Source organism: Parasteatoda tepidariorum, chromosome 3 (genome assembly GCF_043381705.1).
Source record: "Parasteatoda tepidariorum isolate YZ-2023 chromosome 3, CAS_Ptep_4.0, whole genome shotgun sequence".
Lineage (NCBI taxonomy): Eukaryota > Metazoa > Arthropoda > Arachnida > Araneae > Theridiidae > Parasteatoda > Parasteatoda tepidariorum.
The window spans coordinates 36,395,003-36,420,367 of record NC_092206.1 but is presented as its reverse complement, the minus strand read 5'-3'; the positions used below and the strand labels follow the sequence as shown (position 1 = coordinate 36,420,367).

Sequence of the window (25,365 nt, the reverse complement as noted above, 5' to 3'; positions counted from 1 at the left end):
AGGGGTATTCAACAATATTTTTCCAACATTATAAAAAAAATTTCTTTTTGTTTTACAGATCCATTGAGAATGTATGTAAATTTCATGTGGCATAATGTGCATAAGACAATAAAAAAAGTTAAGATAGGATATGTAATACTTTAATAACAAACAAAGCTTTTACATTGTAAATATTTCAAGCTTGACTCAGTTGTACCGTAAGATCTGTAAAATGGACGGATTTAGCATAGAATGACAATTTAACATTTTTTAAAGCAAAAGGCACTAACATTTAATCAATGAAGACTGGCATTTAGATACTCATAATTCGACAATGAATAACATATTCATATTGTTTACAAATTCAAAAGATATGAATAACAATTTTATACTGATTGTCCATAGACAATAATTCAACTGTTTTTAATTATTAAATTTATTTTTAATATTGCAACAACTTATTAGTTATTATCTTGACCTTAGTTTCTTAGTTCCTAAAACAAACAATTCAATTATATTATTAGTTCTGAGTATAATTATATTATTATTATATTGGAATTAATTTTTATGTCTTTGGAACATAAGCACATTTATCTCAAGAGCTTTTAAAAATAAGTACCTCATAATTATGTTTATAATTTGCAAGCTTTATCAATTATTACATAAAACGTGGAAAAGTCAAGTCCAATACTTTAAACAGTAGCACTATCTTAATAGATAAATTTAAAACTACAATGAACCACTTATTCTAATCAAAAATTGCTTGCATATGGATATATATACTGAGGAAAAAATTAAATTTTAACAAGGATATAAAAATACTTATACTAACTTTTAATTTTAAACAACAAAATCTAAAAGAAATCTATCAATATTTCAGAACGTTAAAATTAAAATTTTTTTCTCTCAGAATAAAGAATTATGTCCACATGATTTAAGACTTCAAAACAGTCAATATTACTCATTACACAAATTATTTATCAGAAGTGAGCAAAAATTTGAAGTCTATTCTACTGCTTCATGATGAAAAGTACTATTCTTGTAAAATTTTTAGCAGTTCTATTAATCATGTCATCGATAAAAACTAATATTTTTAATACACAATACAATCAAATAAATAAAAGTTTGGAATGTATAACAATTAAAATCACAAAACAACAAATATGTTTAAAAACACAGAAAAAAGAAACATTTTTAAAATCACAACCATGCCAAAGATTAAAACCTCAAGGCATTGTACTTCATATTCAACACTGTCTTGAAATGGCAGTAAAAATTAAAATCGAATACAATTGGTCCTGTTAACAAAAGAAAAAAATGAGCAATGGATATGTATAATACAACCTGAAAAAGTTATTTATAATTTAAGATAAGGTAATATTTAACTACTCATTCCCTTCACTAGTTGCTATACATGGAAATCATGAACTAAAAATATATAGAATAACAATATTATTAGTTAAAGTGCATAAACTGGCAATTATATCTAATTTGTAGAAAAAATAAGGAAACTGACAAGTTAAAGTTTGAAATTTCTTTATTTATAGCAATTTTATTTTGGAACTCGTGAGCCGTAACAGATGTACAGCGTGCAACTTTTGATCTGATGATCAGATCTTGAATGTTTTAAGACTCAATATTAATGGCTCAAAAGGAGCAATATGCAAATTATAATCTAACTCAAAAATGTACTCTCTCTGAATAAATATGCCATTCTTTTGACGAATTCGGATTTCTAAGCACAAAACAGAGTGGGTAGCCACAATCTGGGAAATATAAATCATTCTAAACGTTTGGTCAGGAGAGTTTTCCAAAATTTGGCCCCTTAATGTTAATTTTACTTTTTGCATATTTCACCATACCTCGAGGCTTTTTAGCAAATCGAAAATATTTCTAATTGTAAGGTATAAAATTTTTTACATGATTTTTAAAGAATGCAATTTTACATTATAAAATTTGAACAAAAGCAGTCAAATAGTTTCTGAGAAATCGAATTAAAAAATTTTCAACTATTAATAATATCAAATAATGTATAAAAAAAGAATTAATACTTCCCAACTATTTTTTGCAGGGAATTATTTTAAAATAAGTGAATTTTATAATTTTTCAATTTACTTAAAAGGTTCTCGAGATATGGCAAAATATAAAATTAACATTAAGGGGTCCAAACTATGGGAACCATACTTCCCAGATTGCAGCTGCTTTTGGGGGCCAATAAATCCGAATCCATAAAAAAAAAAGGTATGTTTATTCAGTGAAAGTACGTTTTTAAGTCGGATTTCGTAAATTAAAATAATGTTTGCACTAATTAATTTGAGATCACCCCTTTGAACCATTAAGATTTGTTGATTATTAGGTTAAAAGTTATCAGGGTTGGTATGTTTTGAACACTGTACATGTTAAATGGTTTAGCAAATTAAAATATTTGTAACAAGTGTACCAAATGTTACAACTTAATTATAAACAATTTTAAGTTATCTTATTTTTCTTAAGAACTACAGTTATCTAAAATGTTCAGAAAGAGGGATAATTTTTGCATGCAAGACCCACCTGAACTTTATATATATATAAATAATCATTTCATTATGTTTTCAAAAGACAAAGCTTTCTTTAATAAATATATATCTTGAAAGGTCGCAAACTTTTTCAAAGTTTAATATAGTTAAGCTATTATAAATATTAACTTAGATGTAATTGTACTTTAAAATAATAAGAGAAGAAACAGTATCTAGTCACACAGTGCAAAGAAAAAAAGTAAACTATGAAACTATTTATATAAAAATCTTTGGTATACAAAAATATTCATAACTAAAAATTTATATAAATAAAGTTTTTCAATTACTATAGACTTATTCTAACTTTAAATTATTGTCTTTCATAAATACTTTTCCACACTTTTGTACAATATATGTATATACCTTCACTTTCACTAAAAAAAAGTTTTCTGGAAGATTAACCATTTGGGCTGGAAAGAAGTGGCATGCATAACAAATACCCTTTGTCACAAAACCGCGAATGATGTGATGTACACGTCGGCAGGCAATTATCACAGAAAAAAAAGACGTTTATTGTCCATATCACAGAAATAAAAGTTTTTTCCAATTTCTATAAGGCATCGAACGCTAAACGCATTACAGTGATTCACAGTTATGGTACACACATCTGTGAATTTCTTAACAGCCCAAAAAAGTTTTCATTTTTCAGCCTAAACAGTAAAATTAAATTTTATAGTATTGATTGTAATAACTTGAACTATTTAGAAAATATTTGAAATAAAAAAATAATAATTTACCTCCAAGTTCAATATGCAGGTGCATTGTTAGATATTTTTTAGCACTGTTAGCAAACTAAAAACTAAATAAACCTTGTGAGTAGTATGATCACTACGTAAAGTGTTTCATTGTTTACAATTTCTTAAGTACCTTATTGCATTAATTTATTTAGGAAAAATGTATTGCTAGACATACATAAAATATTCCTAACACTAATATTAGTTTTGATAAATGCACAATATACATCTTTAGCTTTTGTGCAAACTGTAGTATAGTTAAAACAACCGTTCAAGAAGAAAACTAGATCAATGAATATAATTTTAAGATCAAACACTCTTGTTTGATAAAAATAAAACAATAAAAAATGGAATGAGAAATATGGATAGAAAAAAAATTAAAATGTAAATAAGCACTGGAAATCTATATATACACTTGTGTAAAAAAAAAAAAATCACACTTTCATTAAAATAAATTGTCCAAACAAACCTAAATACATTTGGCTAACATAAGTTTGATATTGATACCAAGATCAGAACTGAATAAAAAAAAAATGATATGAATATAATGAAATAAATTAGAAGTAATGTAGGTTTATAAAGATGAGTACAATCTTTTGTTCATTAATTACATTAAATATCTTTGGAAAAAATTCATCATACAGCAACAATATTGTATTATACCTTCTGTCAGCATTCGTAAAAATGACCTTTAAAGGATACAGGAACAGGAGGACGCCTTTGTTGCGTTAAACAGATCTCAATCGAGCAAAAACATCAGATTTCTCTTTACATACATTGCTCCTCAACAACATTTTACCTTTTTTTTCTGGACAATTTTTTTATTAGATGAAAGACGGAAGGAATCATTTGGAATTGTTTCTATTTCATAATCATCTTCTTGCATATGAATGATTTTTTCTACCAAATATTTGATAGCCTCACCTGGAACAAAAAAAGTTGCAGATTATAAAATAACCAATACTTTGTATAATAACCAAAAGTTTTGTGTGTAAAAAAAAAAAAAAAACGGAATTTTCATGAAAATAATATTTCAATAGAGAAATAAATTCTACAATCTTAATTTACTCTTTAAAAAATATTTCTGCAGCCTTAGATACCTTCTAACAAAAGCACTTACAGCTTTTTCAAATATAATAGAATTCCAATCTAATAATTCAAATTTCAGTAATCAAAGAGAAGACAGAAATATTAGATTCTCTTATTTTTCATTGCAGCTAATTACACTGGGAAGCAAATTTTTTGTTGCATTTATACACATACTTGATCTTGCCTAATTCGGGTAGGGTGAGGAGGAGTTTTAAATCTGAAATTAGTTTTGCTCTTAATGCTAAAGAAATTTTTTTTTGAAAAATAATATTTTTATCCTTTTTTTTTTTGGTTAAATTTTTCCAAAACGTTTTATGTAAAACATAGGGTTGCATAAATGTTGCGGTGCCTGACTGTGGCTGAGGGTTCGAATCCCGCTCAGGGCATGGATGTTTCCCTCTCTGTGGGTTGTTCTCTGTTGTGTGAATGTGGCCCATCCTATGAATGGGTATCTGTGGCAGTGTGGCGTGGGTAATGTTGCTCGCCTCTGTGACTTTGGTTCACAGGTGCCCACTGGGTAATGTTAAAATGAGCATCACTTTCGAGGTGAAGAACAGAAGTTCACTGCCTGCCGTTAAAAAAATAAATAATAATAAATGTTGCTGTAAGCTTCTAGGAATTTGGGAAAACATCAGAATTAAAACTGCATAGGAACCCATGCCCGAAACCCGCTAGGGGTGCTTCCATTTAATAAATTTGTGCTTCTGAACAGGTCATAATAGCTGTGTCTGACGACATTTCTGGGCATGGGTTCCAATGCAGTTTTAATCCTGATGATCCCCTACTCCCCTAGAAATTCGTTTACACAATTATGTAAACCTATGTTATGTATAACGATTTTTAATTTGCACATTTTGACAAAAAATGTCAGTTAAAAAACTACAGTTTGGAAAGAAAAACAGATTTAAGATGTGAATTCAGAGATACGAAAGTAACTAAGATGTCTTAGAAAAAATAACTCTCACTAGAAAAAAAACAAATTTTTTTCCTCCCATGTATAATTTATGACGTGCAAAAAATTAAAAAAATGTTTCTCTAAAAAACTAAGATCTTTAAGTAGATGCACATTGTCTAGGTATTTAGCATGTTGTATTGAAGAATAATTTTATATAGATTGGAGAAGTGTATTTTGTGAACGCACATTATTTTTTGCCACTTTGAACAATGGTTATTTTAAAACAAATGCAATTTCATGATAGGAAGACTAGCTTAAACGAAGCTTTCAGTAATCCAGTTGATGTTGGACACTATTGAAGACTTGACTGTATTTTTTAAGTCAAAAATTGATGATAATTTTTGAAAAGCATTCAAAAGCTCAAGTATTGTATTAAGTGTACAAGGATAGAAATGATTTAAATACAGTTATACATAAAATCAAATATTTGAAATTTTTTTAATAACTTTTTTATGTGGACAGAATCCTTTTTTTTTCTCTTTAGTCTATGTGTCTGTGTTAACAATACGGATATTTCATTGATATACTAATTTCTCAGATGATTATAAATTTACATGATTTATGTAAAAAGTTAGTTGCTAAAAGCATGAAATAAAGCAGGAAAAAAAACAGGAGTTAAAAAAAATTACAAAAGTTGATATGTCAAAAAAATACATTACACATTATTTATCTTTCCACCTTTCAAAATTAAAAACCTATTAAATGCTTACTAAGGGGCTATTAAATGTTATTTTTCTTACCAACATTAATATTTTCTTTTGCAGAAGTAAAAAACCAAGCTAGAATATTATTCTTTTTGCAGAATTGAGTCAGATAATCAGTAGGGATAGTAACACCAGGAATATCACACTGAAAAATAAAACAAGATTATATTAATATTAATAGTCATAATTAACAAGAGAACAATGTCAACTGTTCAGCCAGGCTTCACAGAAAAATTAAGCCTGCATTAACAATTATAAATAATTATTTATAAAATTACGGTGTTATTCATCAGTATTTAACTAGTGAGCCTTATACAGATCAAAATTGTTAAACATAACTAACATTTTTGTATAAAAAAATTTCTTATTTGAAATTTCTTAAAAAACAATAACTTCAAAATTTGATTGTAAAATATTCTGTACGTAACATAAATGCAGTAGAATGACTTATAGCTTAAATTAAAAACTTGTACTTCAAGTCTTAATAGTAATTACTTTTTAAGCTTATGAATTTAAATATGCCTTATCTGCTTGATTACAGTAACAGAAAATTGAAGTAGGAACAAAAGTTATTTAGAATGAAAGTTTTATATAAACATTATTTTTTTTATTAAAAGAACCAGGGTTCATGCTCTACTATAAAAATAAAATTCAAGTACTTTTCAAGGACTTTTTAAGACTTATTATAAAATTCTCAAGGACTTAAATTTTAGTAAAGATAGACTAAAATTTAACATTTTAAACTAAAATGTTTTGACGATAAATGTTAGTCAATAATAGCAGTACTGAAAAATAAGACTTCCATTGCTCTCTCTTGATTTCGGAAAGTGATCTAAGTATATATATAAAAAAAAAATATAAAAAAACAAGGGTGATTGGCATCAAGTCGAGAATAAAATTCATGATGCATAAAAACGTCAGGTTTGAATTTTGCATTAAGGCTTATTTTAAGCTAGGTATACAAAGTCAGAATAAGCAAAGATTCGGGCAGAAGTAGGTAGGTAGGGGGGAATGTTCTATATAATACTGTGATATCAATTAGATATTTAAAAACAACTCTGCCGGGAGACTTTTATTTAATATTTAAAGTGGCAGAAGCATTTAGACAGTGAAATTTAAATTGTTCTTAAATATAATTTTGAAATTTCGACCACTTTTCTATTTAAGAAAATTAATCAATTACTGGATGTTGTGGCTTGATTATCATTTTAAATTTATTACCAGTCAACCATTTTAAATTGAAACAGTTGCCAACTTTCACCTCAATACCTTCTGATAGATTCTTAGTAACAATTTTGGTCACTGACTTTTTTTATTAACCACTCATACTTGAATTAACTTTTTTTCAGTAGCGTCGATCATACACACTTGACATGGTCACNCTTCCCATGTATAATTTAAGACGTGCAAAAAATTTAAAAAATTTTTCTCTAAAAAACTAAGATCTTTAAATAGATGCACATTGTCTAGGTATTTAGCATGTTGCATTGAAGAATAATTTTATATATATTGGAGAAGTGTATTTTGTGAATGCACATTATTTTTTGCTGCCTTGAACAATGGTTATTTTAAAACAAATGCAATTTCATGATAGGAAGATTAGTTTAAACGAAGCTTTCAGTAATCCAGTTGATGTTGGGCACTATTGAAGACTTGACTGTATTTTTAAGTCTGAAATTGATGATAATTTTTGAAAAGCATTCAAAAGCTCAAGTATTGCATTAATTGTACAAAGATAGAAATGATTTAAATACAGTTATACATAAAATCAAATATTTGAATTTTTTTTAATAATTTTTTTATGTGGATAGAATCCTTTTTTTTTCTCTCTTTAGTCTATGTGTCTGTGTTAACGATACGGATATTTCATTGATATACTAATTTCTCAGATGATTATAAATTCACATAATTTATGTTAAAAGTTAGCTGCTAAAAGCATGAAATAAAGCAGAAAAAAAAAAAACAGGAGTTAAAATTACAAAAGCTGATATGTCAAAAAAATACATTACACATTACTTATCTTTCCACCTTTCAAAATTAAAAACCTATTAAATGCGTACTAAAGGGCTATTAAATGTTATTTTTCTTACCAACATTAATATTTTCTTTTGCAGAAGTAAAAAACCAAGCTAGAATATTATTCTTTTTGCAGAATTGAGTCAGATAATCAGTAGGGATAGTAACACCAGGAATATCACACTAAAAAATAAAACAAGATCATATTAATAAGAGAATAATGCCAACTGTTCAACCAGGCTTCACAGAAAAATTAAGCCTACATTAACAATTATAAATAATTATTTATAAAATTACGGTGTTATTCATCAGTATTTAACTAGTGATTCTTACACAGGTCGAAACTGTTAAACATAACTAAAAATTTTTTATAAAAAATAAATAAAAAATTTCTTTTTTGCAATTTTTTAAAAAACAATGACTTTAAAGTTTGATTGTAAAATATTCTGTATGTAACACAAATACAGTGGAATGACTTATAGTTTAAATTAAAAACTTGAACTTAAAAGTAATTACTTATTAAGCTTATGAAATTAAATATGCCTTATCTGCTTGATTACAGTAGTAGAAAATTGAAGTAGAAACAAAAGTTATTAAAAATGAAATTTTTATAAAAAACATAATTTATTTTAATTAATAGAACTCATATTAATCATGAAAATATAATTTAAATAATTAGAAGATAAAGATTCTAAGCAGCATTTTAGTGAAGATGTGTTAAAATTAGCTTCAAATACAAAGTATTAGTACTTTAACTGAATCACAAAATTTCTGTTAAACAACCCTACATTTTTTTAAAATTTTTTTTTTATGTAATTGTTTAAAAATACAATGAATTGCGGGATTTCAATTGATCTAAAAATAAAATATCAAACGGCGGATATATAATAATACAATTAAAGTTTTAAGTGTGTTAATTATTTCCTGAATTATTGATTTTTGACCATTAAACACACTTATTGATCACAAATCCCAAGTGTGTGGCTCAAAATTTTAACCCTAACCACAAAAAAACAAAAAGATTAAAATATAATATATTAACTGCTTACTTTATTAGCAAGAAGTATTACTGGTAAAGGTTTTCCATTAGGAGTAGCAACTTTTTCTTTTATATCATCATGCCACTAGATAAAGAGGAAAACAGAGATTGTGGTGTTATATTTAGTTTTAATATACCTCAAACATATTTTACAACAATGTTTTACAAATAACAGAGTTAACATTGACCAGGATGACGTCAGACTTAGGCAATATACAATTAAAAACAGAAAATATGAGAAACAAAAGTGTATGACTGGTTTAGTGAACTCCAAAAACAAAAATGAGAAAAGAACAATAATAACATTTACAGTATGAGAATCTTGTGAAAAACAAAACCGTAATCAATGACTCAATGACATACCCCTCTAAGTAGCATCTAACAGTGAAGCAAGAGAGAGAGAGAGACTACTCACCCACACGAGATAATATTAGACATTGTGTACAATTACCCTGAGGGTCAACCATTTAACGTACAATTTAACATATTTTTCATACTTTTTAATTATTTTGATTTTGTATTTAGTTAGATCAAAATAAGTGAAAAATATATTATATTTATTTAATATACTATATTTAGTATTTTAATAACTTATGATTATTAAATTTAGCATCAACAACGGTGTCTTATTCTGAATTAACCCTTTGATGGTTATAAACGGGTTCAGCTCGCAATTTAATTGTGCTTCTATTAAGAAGTACGATTCAATTGCGAGCCGAACCGTTCGTCCGAGCTCGTTTGCGCGCATTAGCGAGCAAACGAGTTCCGCTGGGGAGTAAGATTTCAACCGAAATGGTTAGAAACGATAGCACTAGCCACGCAGTGAAAATTTTCTCCAATGTACGCTGACGAGCTGAGCTCGTTCACCGTTATTATTCTGTATTGATTCTGTTACAAACAAATCCTACTCGCGAAATTTAGTTAGTTTTACTGTCTACAGATGGCAGTATTGGTTCCATGAATTTCTTTTCATAATGAAGGGGGATTTTCTTTTTTAACCTTGTTCTTTTTATGCATATTTGGCGAGTTTTTTAGGGTGTTTGTGAAGTAAAATGGCTCAAAAGAGAAAGTTAGATAATTATGATAAGAAAGCTTATCAAGTTTTTAGTCTGATGAAGACTTTGTTCACAGTATATCAAGCTCAGAAGATGATTCAAGGAAGATTTTTCGAGTGTTCGACAGTAGTGTAAAATTGATTCAAGTTCTCACGCTGCTAGCCGATTTAGTTTTACTGTTGATGTGGGCATGAAAGCTTGCGTTACAAATATTTCTAATCCACTAGATTATTTCGAGCTGCTTTTTACTGATGAGATTGTAAATCATATTGTTACTGAAACCAACATTTTTGCTGCTGAAAATTTAAATAAATTAAAGAGCGAAGAACATTACCAAATTCATCATTGGAATGAAACTAATGCAAATGAAGTGAGAGTATTTTTTGCAACATTAATTTTGCATTGTAATGACCCATTATGTGCAATTCCATGTTTAAAGTATATTACACACAAAAATATTTTTAGGTAATTACTGCATTTAAATGCTTCATTAAGTTTTACATTAGTTGTATTTATTTAGTGCTTTTAGAATTAATTATTACTTGTATAATTGATTATAATCATTTATAATTTACTATTTAATAATTATAATTTATTAATATTTTTAAAGTACGTAAAAACTGTTATTTGTTATTTATGTACTACAAATACTTTACGAAATTCTTAAAATTTGTGAGTCGAGCTATCTACGGCATTGCCAGAGAAGGGTGACATTTTCGGAAGAACCGCGGGGGAAAACAGCTGCCACTTTCGACTACTGTTTACTCGTAATACTGCACGAATTAAGTAAACAAAAACTGCTCATTTCCCTAACCGCCAAAGGGTTAAGGGTAAAACTTTCCAAACACAGCTTACTTCCAAACAATATTTTTTTCAAATTTGCACTTATTTAGATCTAAGAGAAACAGTTATTCATCAATGAAATTTCTTTAATTTACAAAATTAATTCTTGATACATTTTTAAATATGAATGATAAAAATTTATATTTTTACCATTCTATATTTCACTACAAATATAATTCCAATAATCTATGAGATTTTTTTCAGTAACTACTAGACTGTTTTCAATAATTAAAAAATACCAAAATATATTTTGGCTTATAATTAAAGTGCCAAAAAAATATATATATTTATAAAAAGAGACCTGTATTATCTGCTTAAAAGGGTTAAAAAAATTCTTTCTCAAGAGAAATGAATTTTGAGATTCCAAGTAATATTTAGTTAATTTTGTTTACATTAAGGAAAAAGCTTTGTAATTATTAACATTAAATANTCTTCTACATAAGTACAATACTATGTCTTTGATGATAAAATACTATGTCTTTGATGATAATATATTATGTCTTTGTGCTTGAACATTGTGTTCACTGGCGAGCAAGCGCAGCGAGCCATGGTTCACGACGTGAACCACATAGGATTGCGTAGCAATTCTCGGGGGTTGGCGAGCGTTAGCGAGCAGGGGGTGGAGCCTCCTAGTATTCAGTATTTTAATAAGTTATTAAATTTAGCATCAACAACGGTGTCTTGTTCTGAATTAACCCTTTGATGGTTATAAACAGATTCAGCTCGTAATTGAATCATGCTTCATAATGCGCGCAAACGAGTTCCGCTCGGGAGTAAGATTTCGACCGAAATGGTTAGAAACGAGCACTACTCACATAGTGAAATTTTTCCCCAATGCACGCTGACGAGTTGAGCTCGTTCACCATTATTATTCTGCATTGATTCTGTTACAAACAAATCTTACTCGCGAAATTTAGTTTGTTTTACTATCTACAGATGGCAATAAGGGTTCCATGAATTTCTTTTCATAATGAAGGGGGGATTTTCTTTCACAGTATATCAAGCTCAGAAGATGATTCAAGGAAGATTTTTCGAGTGTTTGACAGTAGTGTAAAATTGATTCAAGTTCTCACGCTCCTAGCCGATTTAGTTTTACTGGTGATGTGGGCATGAAAGCTTGCGTTACAAATATTTCTGATCCACTAAAGTATTTCGAGGTGTTTTTTACTGATGAGATTGTAAATCATATAGTTGTAAATCTAGACTGTTTCCCATAATTAAAAAATACCAAAATATATTTTGGCTTATAATTAAAGTGCCAAAAAAAAAATATATATATATATATATAAAAAGAGACACCTGTATTATCTGCTTAAAAGGGCTAAAAAAAATTCTTTCTCAAGAGAAATGAATTTTGAGATTCCAAGTAATATTTAGTTTATTTTGTTTACATTAAGGAAAAAGCTTTGTAATTATTAACATTAAATAACATAAAGGAAAAATTTGCAAAAAAATAATGAAGCTGCTCTAAATCATGCGTCAAAAAAAAAGACTAGATGAATATATTAGATTTGACACATGAGAAATTAAAACATTATACAAATTGTAACAGATACAATGAGAAAAAATAGGAGTAATAAAACAACATTTATCTAAAGAATTATAACAAATAAAATGGTAGAAAAATTTTGATTTACTTACTTTTATCACTGAATCCAATGTGGCTAATCTAAAATAAGGAGAAGAAAAAATAAGAGAAATAGAAACAAACCATCTTACTTTACCTATAACTTTAATTAAAAATCAAATTTTTGATTGGAACAAAAGTTTGGTTCAATATTTTTAATTAGTGACAAAGAGTGTTAATTGATTACCAGGCAGTAGAACTGATATAAAAAAGAACTTACTATCAAAAAGAAGAATTTAACTAAATTGTGATTAGCATATGTCAGAAAATAAGTAAGACTAACTTGTATAACATATTCTTTTATAAAATGCTCCACTAAAGTTAATTAAAAATTATTGAATTATATACAGTACATATAAAATGATGAAACAATTTAAACTTTGTCTAAGCTTTAGTACTTCTTCATCACTGACAAGAAATAAATGTTTTTAAAAAATAAATAACTATGTTTAAATGCACTTACTTTAGGATAAACTTGAAGTTCAAGAGTTTTTGACCTCAAGCTATCCTTTCAGGGTTCCTACAATTATTATGAACTAATTTTCTAGCAATAAAATGTAAAATTTAAGCCTTGACACTCCAACTACCATAGTACAACTGTAGTAGCAGAGTTATACTACAGTAGCAGATTTATTATAGAAGTACTATTTCCAAATGTCAAGGACAACTTTTTTTATGTTTAAAATAAGGTCACACATTATTGGAAATTGAGAAGTAAAATAAAAGCAAATTTAATTCTTACTTTATAGACAACATATACAGTAACCACATTATGAAAAAGGGAACCATAAAATTATATAGGTAAAATTTTAAGTAATGAGAACAAAGAACAAGAAAGGTACCTGTAATATCACACTACTGATTTGCAAAAGTATATAATTTCTTACTTTATTTCACTCTCGTTATAGAGCTTTACAAAAATTAATCTTCTATTATGGGGAAACCTCTCTTATTGCACTTGAAATGTAATAAAAACAAGCTAGCTTTTGAATATTTCAAAATTATACTTAATGAAATAGAATGTTCAGTAAATTATAATTGGTTTGATAAAAAAGCTCAAAAAAAGTTTGAACTATTCTTAATATTTTTATTGTAAAATATATAAAAATTTTCCAAACTAAAAATTATCTACTTACATAAATTCTTGTATATTATTTACATACAGCAATCTAATTAGCAAATTATTACTGAAACCTTTTTGTAAGTATAAAAAATGAAACTATGAGAAAAAAATAATACATACCTAATTAAATCAAAAACTATTATAGCTGCTTGCCTAAAAAAGGTAAAAGAAAATAAATTTCACAGGTTTAAAACTTTAGATGGGACTATTAAAAATAGGAGATAAGTGAAAGGAAAACATTAACTTACGAATGCCTATAATAGGTTCCTGTCATATATCCAAATCGCTCATGGCCAGCTATGTCCCTTAAATAAATAAAAGTAATAATGAAATATTTAAATAATCATAATATTCATAAATTTTATTTTCAAAGTAATTTTTGCAACATTGAGGTATACAACCTGTGGCTCAGGTACCTAAGTGGGCTCTCATATACCTAATGTGTGGCCTTTTGTTTTTGCAATCAAAAATTGCAAAAACCTACACAACTAGCATAAGAAATTTTAAAACAACTTTTCTAAGTTATTTAAATAAACTTTGAAAAAACACTGAAGTTAAAATTCTAAAATGTAGAGGTCAAAAAAATGTTTAAAAAAAATAAATTGAAATTTTGTACACTTTTTTAAAGAAAACTTTCTTTGACTAAAACACATTAAGAGCACACGCAAATCAGATTTGTTTAAAAATTGAAAACAATAATTCAACTGTATATAAATGGCTTAAAAATAACATAACTTATTTCTCTACAGTGAATCTCAGAGAAAATTTAAAACTTAACTAATTTAATTTTTTAAAACAAAATTTCCCATAAGAATTGAGTTATCTAATCTTTTATTCTGTCAAAATTAATTTTTGATATTAAATGCAAAAGATAATAAAGCTGTTACTATATTGGGAAACAGTTATCCTTCAATATTGTTTCTGAATATAATTTAATTATAAGATTTGACTCGTCCCATGTGATGGATCAAGTTACTTCAGCTTCGGGCCATGTTGATTCATTCTTCAAAGTTTTTTTTTTTTTAATTATTATTAAAAAAAATACCAACTGAGCATTTTGAAAAAAAAAAAAAATTCCTGAAAGGGTGAAAGTAAGTGACTTATCTTATAAAAAAAGTCAAGCTATATGGTTAATTTTTTAGCGAAATATGAATTAAAAAGTGGGCCAATTAACCTGGGTTGACTCCCTAAATAATTTGCTGTACTTTGCTGTTTAATTTTTTAAACAAATTGATAATGTTCTTATTACATTCAATAACATTTAAGTTATTTATATAAAAATAATTTGTGGCCTTTTACAGGGACCCTTTTCCGAAAAATTTGAAAATTCTTAATGCACTAGATTAATTTTTTTTCTTTCTAAAAGAGTGTGCTGAATATTTTCCTTTTTTTTTAAACTGAAAATTTCTTTTAATAGATCCTTAAATAGTAAAATCATTTTTGTCAAGAAAAATAAAGGCTAAGGTAATAAAAGTAAAAAAAAGTACAATAATTTAAAATAGTGATTAAAATACTCATGTATGATGATCTTACTTCAGCAACAATATTTACCTTGTTGTTGTAGAAATAAAATACTTTGTTTACGGTATTTTGACTTTTAATGGTTGAAATGAATATTTATTATCACTGTTATTTAAGACAAAAAGGTTAATTTTTAATTCGTAAGTTTAATTATATTTATTTATGTAAAAGTAATAGAGTGGCATAGATTTTTTCTGAACATGAATGGCAAAATTTTAGAAATCTTAGATTCTAATCTTAATCTTTTAAAATATACTAAGAGATTCACTGAATAAAAGTTACAGATAGTTATTGTGCATGGAAGTACAAAGTTTTTTTTAAATTTTTCTTTTTTAACTATAATATACACAATTTTGGTACTAAAAAAAACTTTATTTATATTCATTTTGAAAAGTCTTGAAAGTTTTCTGACTCCCATTAGTTAACTTCTTCATATCAATTAATAAATTCACCCCTATTAATAAAATTCACTAACAGTTATGAGAAGTCAAGTTATATTACACTTTAGTTATTCAAACAGTGGGTACAGTTTCAAATTAATTAAAAAGAAACAGAGGATGCAACAATATATTTTACCTAATTATGAAATAGAAAAACATTGTTCATCAGGTAATATAGATTATAATAAATGCTACAATTTACAAAATCCGCCACAGATTTTAAAATATTTTCATTCTATCAAAACATAACATTGCATTTTGATCTAATAAAAATATAGATTTATTAGGAGATTCATTTTTATAAATATATGAATTCTTTAATTAAAAGCCTCTTAATTTTAATTCACAATTTACTAAATTGTATGACACACTAGTTTTTAAAACCTACATGGTATATTTTATTTGAAAATACATGCAATTATCTTTAGAGGCTAATTTTTATAAATATATGAACTTTAAAATTAAAAACAGCAAACAAAACTTAAACTATTTTCACAGTAGTTTTAAACAATTAGCTAATAAGAACTCAAGAAATATTTCAGCACTATATGAACCAACAACTGTTAAATGACCTAACCTTTATAATTAATTAGAAAATAATAATCCGGAATTAGACAATAGAAAAAACTAAATGTTATAAAATTACCATAATTGAAGAGTAACTATAGTTTTTTCATCCCACTGCAATCCCTTGATAGCAAAATCCACACCAATAGTTATTTTATAATTTTGAGTAAATGTGCCTGTTGAAAAAACAATGAACATATGAATCAGATAATAATAAACAATTGTGGCAGCAGAAAAAAATTGTAATATCAAAATTAATTTGATTTAAATGAAACTGCTCCAACATGCAATTTTTGCCAGGAACCTCTTACAGTGAAACATTTCTTGACACAGTGTTTAAAATTTAAATTAAAAAGAAGCCAGTACTTTAACTGCTACTTTCCAACTTTATTGTATTTACTTGGAGACACACCTCATCCTAACTTAATGCTTTAGCTTATAGACATCGGATTTTATAATTCAATTTAGTTCAAATTCTAATAAATTAACCAGTCTTATCTAATTATATTGATTTTAGCTAAATTACTTCAGTTGCTTTGATTGTAACCAAGATTCTTCAAATTAACCTCGTGTTTGGATTTAAACTAAGTTACATAGATTTTAACCTTGTGTTTTAATTTTAACTATGTTATATGCCCTTTTAACCTAGTTTTAGGCACGGTATAACCAAACTATGGCTCTTGCGCCAAAAATTAACAACACTCACTCACTCAAATGAAAAGAATCATAAAAATGTATAATTTGTATGTTAAATCCCTCCTATTTTAAAAATGTCCATTGCTGTCATGATGACTTCATAATATTAATGGTCAAAATTAAATGAAACACAAAGTTTCAAACAGGTACACAGAATTTCTATTCAGGTCACCTTACTATTAAATGGCAAAGGGCATCATATTTTTTAACCATGATGTACCATTGGTATATATAAACATTATTAAATATTAGTATAAATAAATATAATAATAAATATGAATATCATATTAACTTTATTTGATGAAATTTAAAAAGGTTCTAGGGAGAGCGGATGAAGCTAGGTGGGGTCATACTCCCTAACTGATAATTTTATTAGACGAATTTCCAGAAAAATATTATTTAAGTTGAATATATTATTTAAGTTGAATATATTATTTAAGTTGAATATATTATTTAAATTGAATATATATTATTTAAGTTGAATATATATTATTTAAGTTGAATATATTATTTAAGTTGAATATATATTATTTAAGTTGAATATATATTATTTAAGTTGAATTGACAACACAAACTTGTAGACTTATTGCTGGAAAATGTAAGTATCAGTAGACTGTTACGTGACACAATTAAAAAATTCACCAATCATTCTTACTACCACTAATAGAACTTAAGAGCATCATAAAAATAAAAACAATTATTTAATTCACAAAAGGAAAATGTGAATTCTAGGGGTTAAATTATTCATTTATCTTTAATTTCCAATGAATTTATCTTTAACTGTTCTGTCAAATTTGGAAATTTGTGTATTTGATGTATGTCAAATTGTAACAAGCACATTCTGTAACAGAAACAATTGATGTTAAAATTGCAACAGTTGAATTGACTCTGATATAACAATGGGCAAAGTGCCATCTTTGAAAAATATTTTCAACTGGACAATGTGCAGAAGTGTTGTTATGCGTGAAAATTAAGGTATGCAAGATTAAATACAGGAAAATAATATGGTTTCATTCCAGTGCAATCAGTTAAATATTACATGCGGGGAGTAAACACATTAGAGCAGGGGTCCCCAACCTTTTTGTACCTAAGAGCAAATACCAGAATATCGGTCAAATGGCGGGCACCATTTATTTTTTCAAGATAAATTTATAGTTGGTAGACATAGGCAATAATACACACTACATATAGTGCACAAAAAATTTAATTTTTAAAATTAATTTAACATATGAATATAATTAGTATTAATATTCTTGTGTAAAATAAATGATTACTAAATTGCCTTCAAAACATACGAAGTATAAGAATTATTTATAAAATACAGTTAATGTGGTGTTTGGTATGGCATTTCTATGGCCAGCGCTATATAATTGGGAGAATATGATGCTCTTTTAAAGAATGGAGTTTATTCCTTCAACTATATTCCAGAATTTCTCATGTGATATAATAGTTTTGAGGATAATGTCATTCTGAAGATCCACAATTTCTATCTCCAATTCTTCTCGCTTTACTTGAAGAAATTCTGAAATGTATGTTGCTATTACGGTTACGTTTATTTGGTTGATAAAAGGATTAACAAAAAAGTTATCAAAAGCTCGATGATATTAAATTGTTGAAAGCGCTTTTTAAATTGATCATGAAGCAATTTGAGGTTGATGACAAATGTTAATAAGTCAATTTCCCTGTCACCTATCATTTTTTTCATGACTATCAAGTACTCATTTCTATCAAGTACTTTGCCTTTACTGAGCCAGCGTACCTCAGTATGTATTTGCATAGCATTTATCGCGAAAATGGAAAACTGAAATATTTTATCGTTGGGCACAAGCAGCGGGCTAACCTAGATCGATCAACGGGTGCCATGGTTCCCGCGGGCATAGGGTTGGGGACACCTGCATTAGAGTTTCTAGTTTAAGCAGGCTGAAGAAGACTTTTTTTATTTTATTTTCTAAACTATATTAAATAGTTTTTTCCCCTTCATTAAATGTTAAATAAGAAGCAGCATATCATAGATGAAATATACTACCATTCATGCTGATACTTAATACCAAAATGTTTTCTAAAGCTTATAGAGGTTAAGAAAATATTATAAAATAGCATTTTCATCTAACCGAATTTGTAACAAAAACCTTCTCTTTGAGTGACATTTTTAAATCCTTTTGAGAGAGAAAAAAGAGTTAAACTGTTTTTTTGAGTTGAAAAGGAAGAAGCTTGGAGAAACAAAGATTTGTAACAAAAATGTTCTCTTCCAGTAATATTTCTGAAAACCTTTGAAATAAATAAACAGTAAAACTTAATTGCTTAATGAAAAGTAACAAGAACAAAGAAAAATTTGTAACAAAAATATTCCCTTATAGCTATATTTCTGAATACATTTGAAAAAAAAAAAATTGAGTAATAAGACTGGTTTGTTAAGTGAAAAAGTAACGAGGTTTCGAAGCAAACAGTGGAAATTTTCTTCAACACATAGATATAGCACTTGTAATCGTAACATTTGCTTCAAACAATTTCATTCAGTAAAAATAGACTAAATGTTACAAAATATTTAGAAAAATCATAATAATCACCTTCAGTATAACGTCTAATAACGGCGGTTTTACCTAAAAAATGAAGAAGATAACTTTGAAATAAACATATTTTAAACAATATAATCAAAATGAAAAAATATATATGAAGTTAAAGAGAATTTTTCTTATTGAAACTGGAACTTACTTAAGTTTTTTTTNAACAGTTGAATTGACTCTGATATAACAATGGGCAAAGTGCCATCTTTGAAAAATATTTTCAACTGGACAATGTGCAGAAGTGTAATTATGAGTGGATCAAAATTAAGGTATGCAAGATTAAATAAAGGAAAATAATACGGTTTCATTCCAGTGCAATCAGTTAAATATTACATGCGGTGAGTAAACATATTAGAGTTTTGAGTTTAAGCAGCCTGAAGAAGACTTTTTTTCTTCTATTTTTTAAACTATATTAAATCGTTTTTTCTCCCTTCATTAAATGTTAAATAAGAAGCAGCATATCATAAATGAAATATACTACTATTCATGCTAAAACTTAATACCAAAATGTTTTCTAAAGCTTATAGAGGTTAAGAAAATATAAAATTGCATTTTCATCTAACTGAATTTGTAACAAAAACCTTCTCTTTGAGTGACATTTTTAAATCCTTTTGAGAAAAAAAGAAAGAGTTAAACTGGTTTTTTGAGTTGAAAAGGAAGAAGCTTGGAGAAACAAAGATTTGTAACAGAAGAGAATTTTTAACAAAAATGTTCTCTTCTAGTAATATTTCTGAAAACCTTTAAAATAAATAAAGAGTAAAACTTAATTGTTTAATGAAAAGGAACAAGAACAAAGAAAAATTTGTAACAAAAATATTCCCTTATAGCTATATTTCTGGATACATTTGGAAAAAAAAAGAGTAATACGGCTGGTTTGTTAAGTGGAAAAGTAACGAGGTTTCGAAGCAAGCAGTGGAAATTTTCTTCAACACATAGATATAGCACTTGTAATCATAACATTCGTTTCAAACAATTTCATTCAGTAAAAATAGACTAAACGTTACAAAATATTTAGAAAAATCATAATAATCACCTTCAGTATAACGTCTAATAACGGCGGTTTTACCTAAAAAATGAAGAAGATAACATTGAAATATACATATTTTAAACAATATAATCAAAATGAAAAAATACATATGAAGTTGAAAATGAACTTACTTAAGTTTTTTTTTTGGGGGGGGGGGAAACCCCCAAAACTTACAAGGTTGAATTTGCTACTTCTTTCTAACTTAATTAGTTAAATTTGCTTTTAAAAGAAATTCTAGTTTAGCCGTCTTTGCTTTTCAATAAAATAAAGCAGAATGGAGGGAAAGTAAAATACTTGTAAAGAGATAATATATATAAAACAATACAACTTCGTTTAAAAAAAAAGAGCCTTTGTAAAATATTATCTCTTTGTTTTTAAGCAATAAATTAGATTTTCAGAAACATGATCACTTATGCAAGATAAATACTTCATAAGTGATCCTGCTATCTCTAATGAACTAAAAGGTTAGAAGACAATATGTATAACATTTATGTAAACATAATCAAGAACAAATTAGTTCAACATAGTAATTTTCTTTCTCTCTCTTTTTTTTTTTAAAAAAAAGAAAGGTTTTTCTTCTGAAACTACAATATTTTCAAAATGTAATGAAAGAAGAAAAAAAAATTATAAAGGAAATGACTATAAAATAAGTCTGGGCTGTCATATTTTATGCATAACATGATGAATGAGCTTTACCTGGAAAAGAAAAAAGGAACAATCGAGTCACACCCTACACTTTCTACTATACATGATGGATTTAAAATTTTCACCAGAATTCATTTATATAAAATAAATATTAATAGGTAAATATAAAAAAATATTTAGAAAGAAACAATAATTTTGAAAATAACAATTTTAATAATTTTTGGAAATTATAAAATAACATAAAAAATGATTAAAATAGAAGAAAAAAAATAAATTTCAGGGTATTTTTCTTATTACGAAAAACAGAAATTCTTTGTTATTTAATGATATTGCAATTAATCAACCTATGGGATCTTTAAAAATGTATCAATATCACAAAAACAAAATAATGTTACGATAAACATGTATATAGTGTATAAAAATGTAAAATTTCTAGAAGCCTGGACCAATTTTTAGGTTCAAAATATAAGGTTATACAATAAATAATTATCAGAATATCAATATAGGTTTTTTAACCCATACTAATGTTAAATGCTTTTTCCTTTTATATAAAATTTTCCTAAAATAGTAGGTGCCAGTTATGATGAATGGTTTGGCAACCAGGTATCCAATATTTGTTGATTTCTGAGTATACATATACTAATTTTAGAGTTATAATTGATCAGTTAAAAAAAAAATTTCTCGCTGAAAATAATTCTGAATAATCGTCCTTAACAGCATTAAATATTGGCAGCCAATATTTCAGGACTCTGTACTATACATATACTAATATTAGAGTTATAATTGATGTTAAAAAATGTTTTTGATGAAAATAATTTTGAATAATCATCCTTAACAGCATTACTGTAAAATACTGTATAGACAGCTAATATTTCTAGACTCCTGAGTATACAAAACTAATTTTAGAGTTATAATTGATCAGTTAAAAAAAATGCTTTTGCTGAAAATAATTTTGAATAATCATCCTTAACAGCATTACTGTACTATATTGTATAGGCAGTCAATATTTCTAGACTCCTGAGTATACATATACTAATTTTAGAGTTATAATTGATCAGTTATGAAAATGTATATGTCAAAAATAATTTTGAATAATCCTCTTTAACAGTATTACTGTATTATTTATGTTCTGCACCATTGTAATATAACATTGTTAACATTGCAAAAAGGCTAAAAAAGGATACAATATCATAACAATAGCACTAATGGCCATTTTAAAAATATATGTGTATTCTATCTACTTACCAACACCATAATCACCTACAACTAGTAGCTTAAACATAAGTTCTTTCATTTCATACTTAGATTCATTTAGATCTTCTGTACCTTCAGTATAAGTAGATGGAGTAGTATAATGATTATTCATGTTAGCACCTACAAATATTAGGTATACATCAATAACAAAATCATTATTTTTTATATTTATAAGACACTTAAAGAACAGTAAAAGGATTCATACAAAATTTGATTTAAAAAAGTTACAGAATTCAGTACATTCATCTTTGTAAAAATTTTTATTTCTCAAGGTTAATTGCAATTACCCTGAATTTCCCACATTTTTTTCTTATTCATTCTAAACAAAGGAAATTCGGAATATATTTAAAAAATTTATTTAATTAAAAAATAATTTTATTTTTATAATTTTATAAGGAAATCAAGTTTTATGATAGTAGTGAGCACATAATTTAAATAATTAGGTCTGCAATTTACCAATACACTGCATAGCAAAGCTTTAAAAATACCTAAACCAGGAGTGCAAAACATCTATAGGGAAAAAATGCCTCTGAAATATTTTCTAAATTAATCTGAAATAAAAAATTATCTGAAATTTCTAAAATAACCTGAAATAATCTCTGAGAGTCCTAAAATTATCTTGAATATTAAAATATGAGAGAAATCTTTTCAAGGATGCGCTTTAGAACAGCAAGTTACAAATCAAATTTAGTCTTTCTTAGAGTATCACTTCACAGTATTACATTTTAAGAGTCAACAGTATTACATTTATTTCATTTTAAGAGTTTTTTGAGTTATGACAAAGTGTTTAGAAGAGGTGTAATTTTTTTTACAAATAAAATAAAATAAAAAAATTATTATTTCAATCATAATCATTACATTAATCTATCAGTATTAGTACCAATAAAAATTTATTTAGACTGAATAATAGTAAAAATTAAATTTTGAGAAGGAAAAAATTTGAGTTTTGTCATTTTTTCTATGTCTGTAAATTTTTCATAATAATATGCTTAGTTGGAATAATTTACTATAGTTATTTTCTTAGATGGATTTATTTTACTAATTTATTTGCCACCAAGGAAAATATTTAATTATGTGTAAGTCATTCATATTAATTTAAGATAGAATTTATACACACTTTGCATTGTTAAGATTCCAGTTTTATTTATAATACTGGCACCATCACCGAATTTAATTTCCATTATTTCCATTCCGAATTTAATTCCACTTTAATAAAATGGTTCTAATCCCTGCCATAAACAATAATTTTTAGTTGTTTTCATTACAACTTTTTAATAATTTCAATTACATTGGTATTGCATTGCATTAAAAGATAATATACACATATCTTTGTAATTAATATAATATAGACTATAATTAACGATATTGAACAAAAATTATTTGTTACAATATTTTTATTTAAAAATCAACATTGTGCAAAATAATTTAAAATATAACATGATTTTTCGACGTAAGCATTCTGCTTTTTCTGTTGATTTAAAAATAAACAAACAAAAACTATATTTTCATAAGTTAGAAGTTAATGAAGATGCTATTTAAAATTTCATTAATATTCAACATAGAATGGGAAAGTTAAATAAATAGACTGTGCAAATGTCTGAAAAGTAAATTGTGTACATTTAGAGTAGTAAAAAATTCAGAGCATGACTACGTAGAACACTTACATAATAATGACAACATAATTGTTCTAAATATTTAAAAATAAACGATAAAATATTATTAATATTGAACAGCAACATTATAAATACCAATATATTATAAAAAATACAAAGAATTTCTTTATTTTAGCAGAAAATAATAATAAATTAAATATCAGAAAATAATTACTGTTGTAAAAATATTACTAATGTGTATGAAAATCTAAATCGCGTATTCTTGTTATATTTCAATATTTATTTTAAAAAACAACCAAAAAAATTTTTTTTTATGAATTGACTAGTATTTTCAACCACACAAAAATAGTAAAAAAATAGTAAACAAATCCTAAAAATCAACAAAAATGACAATCTTACGTAAACAATGGGAAGCGTAACGAGAAATGACATGCAATCACTCGACTGATTTGTTTACTCAAACCACGTGATAATCCAACTTGCAATAAATAAGATAAAACTAATTTTTCTGTTGTCGTCACTTGTCGGAATGTAATAAAAATAGATAATAATAAATTTTGATTATAGCGCCAAAAAATTTAACACAGTACTCACCTAAAAATCTTTTCAACTATTCCACAATTTGTCCCCTGTCCATTTAAAACGTAAAAAACAAGTTTTACTGTGACTCATCAACTATTGCCTCTTTTTCTCAGAAGTAGCCCCTACCCTTAAAAGTTTCTCTGTTGCATGCTGGGAAAAATCGATACACCTGTGGCAGAAGAAAATGTAGTTCACAATGTTATTTATTGGCGCGATGTTTCGTATTTTTTTTATTACCATTCCATTCCCTTTATTATTTTTTCGTTCGCTTTTAAATAAATAATTCTAAATGTATATATAACTAATTTTCTTAAATTTGGATTCATTTTTTAGACGTTTTCACTAACTTTTTAACGTTTCTTCTCCTCAATTTCTTGATTTGATATGATTTTTTATTTGTACATTCCTTTTTGAAGGTTTTAATTTTTTATTTGCATTCCTTCTTTATTAATTTTCTTTTTGTATCGCTAAGTACTAAAGAAAAAATGTTAAAAGGAAGAACACGTCAATTGGAGCGTGGTTGTACATTCTTTTTCCTTACTCCTTGATCAATATTTCATTCGTTTAAAAACAGAAATAAATCATGCGAATTAAAGTTAATTAATATTCTGGTATTTAGTATTGTTTCTTTGTTCTTCACTCATTTTTAAAAAAATTTTCCCACATGTTTTACTCACATTTCTTTGTCTTTTTAGCTACTCTGATATTTTTACCTGTCCATTTAAAAAGTAAAAAGT

General features: G+C 26.5%; 1 protein-coding gene across 5 annotated transcripts; it reads right to left on the bottom strand.

The window, feature by feature from the left end:
- Positions 1-124: 124 nt before the first annotated feature.
- Positions 125-24,785, bottom strand: LOC107438199 (ras-related protein Rab-32B). Of its 5 annotated transcripts, XM_043058005.2 has the most exons (10): positions 24,446-24,627; positions 22,425-22,553; positions 20,541-20,573; positions 16,327-16,423; positions 13,968-14,024; positions 13,840-13,872; positions 12,611-12,638; positions 9,082-9,156; positions 8,107-8,215; positions 125-4,192 (listed from the first exon to the last, which is right to left on the bottom strand). In XM_043058005.2, exons 2-10 carry the CDS (start codon positions 22,543-22,545, stop codon positions 4,053-4,055), a joined length of 693 nt encoding a protein of 230 aa, XP_042913939.1. In that variant the 5' UTR covers positions 22,546-22,553; positions 24,446-24,627; the 3' UTR covers positions 125-4,052. The 5 variants fall into 5 exon arrangements, with proteins under 5 accessions (XP_042913939.1, XP_071034603.1, XP_042913933.2 ...); XM_071178502.1 differs by lacking the exons at positions 125-4,192; positions 20,541-20,573; positions 24,446-24,627 and adding exons at positions 19,511-19,543; positions 24,641-24,785 and having other exon boundaries at positions 8,061-8,215; XM_043057999.2 differs by lacking the exons at positions 125-4,192; positions 24,446-24,627 and adding an exon at positions 24,641-24,784 and having other exon boundaries at positions 8,061-8,215.
- Between the last annotated feature and the right edge of the window lie 580 nt (positions 24,786-25,365).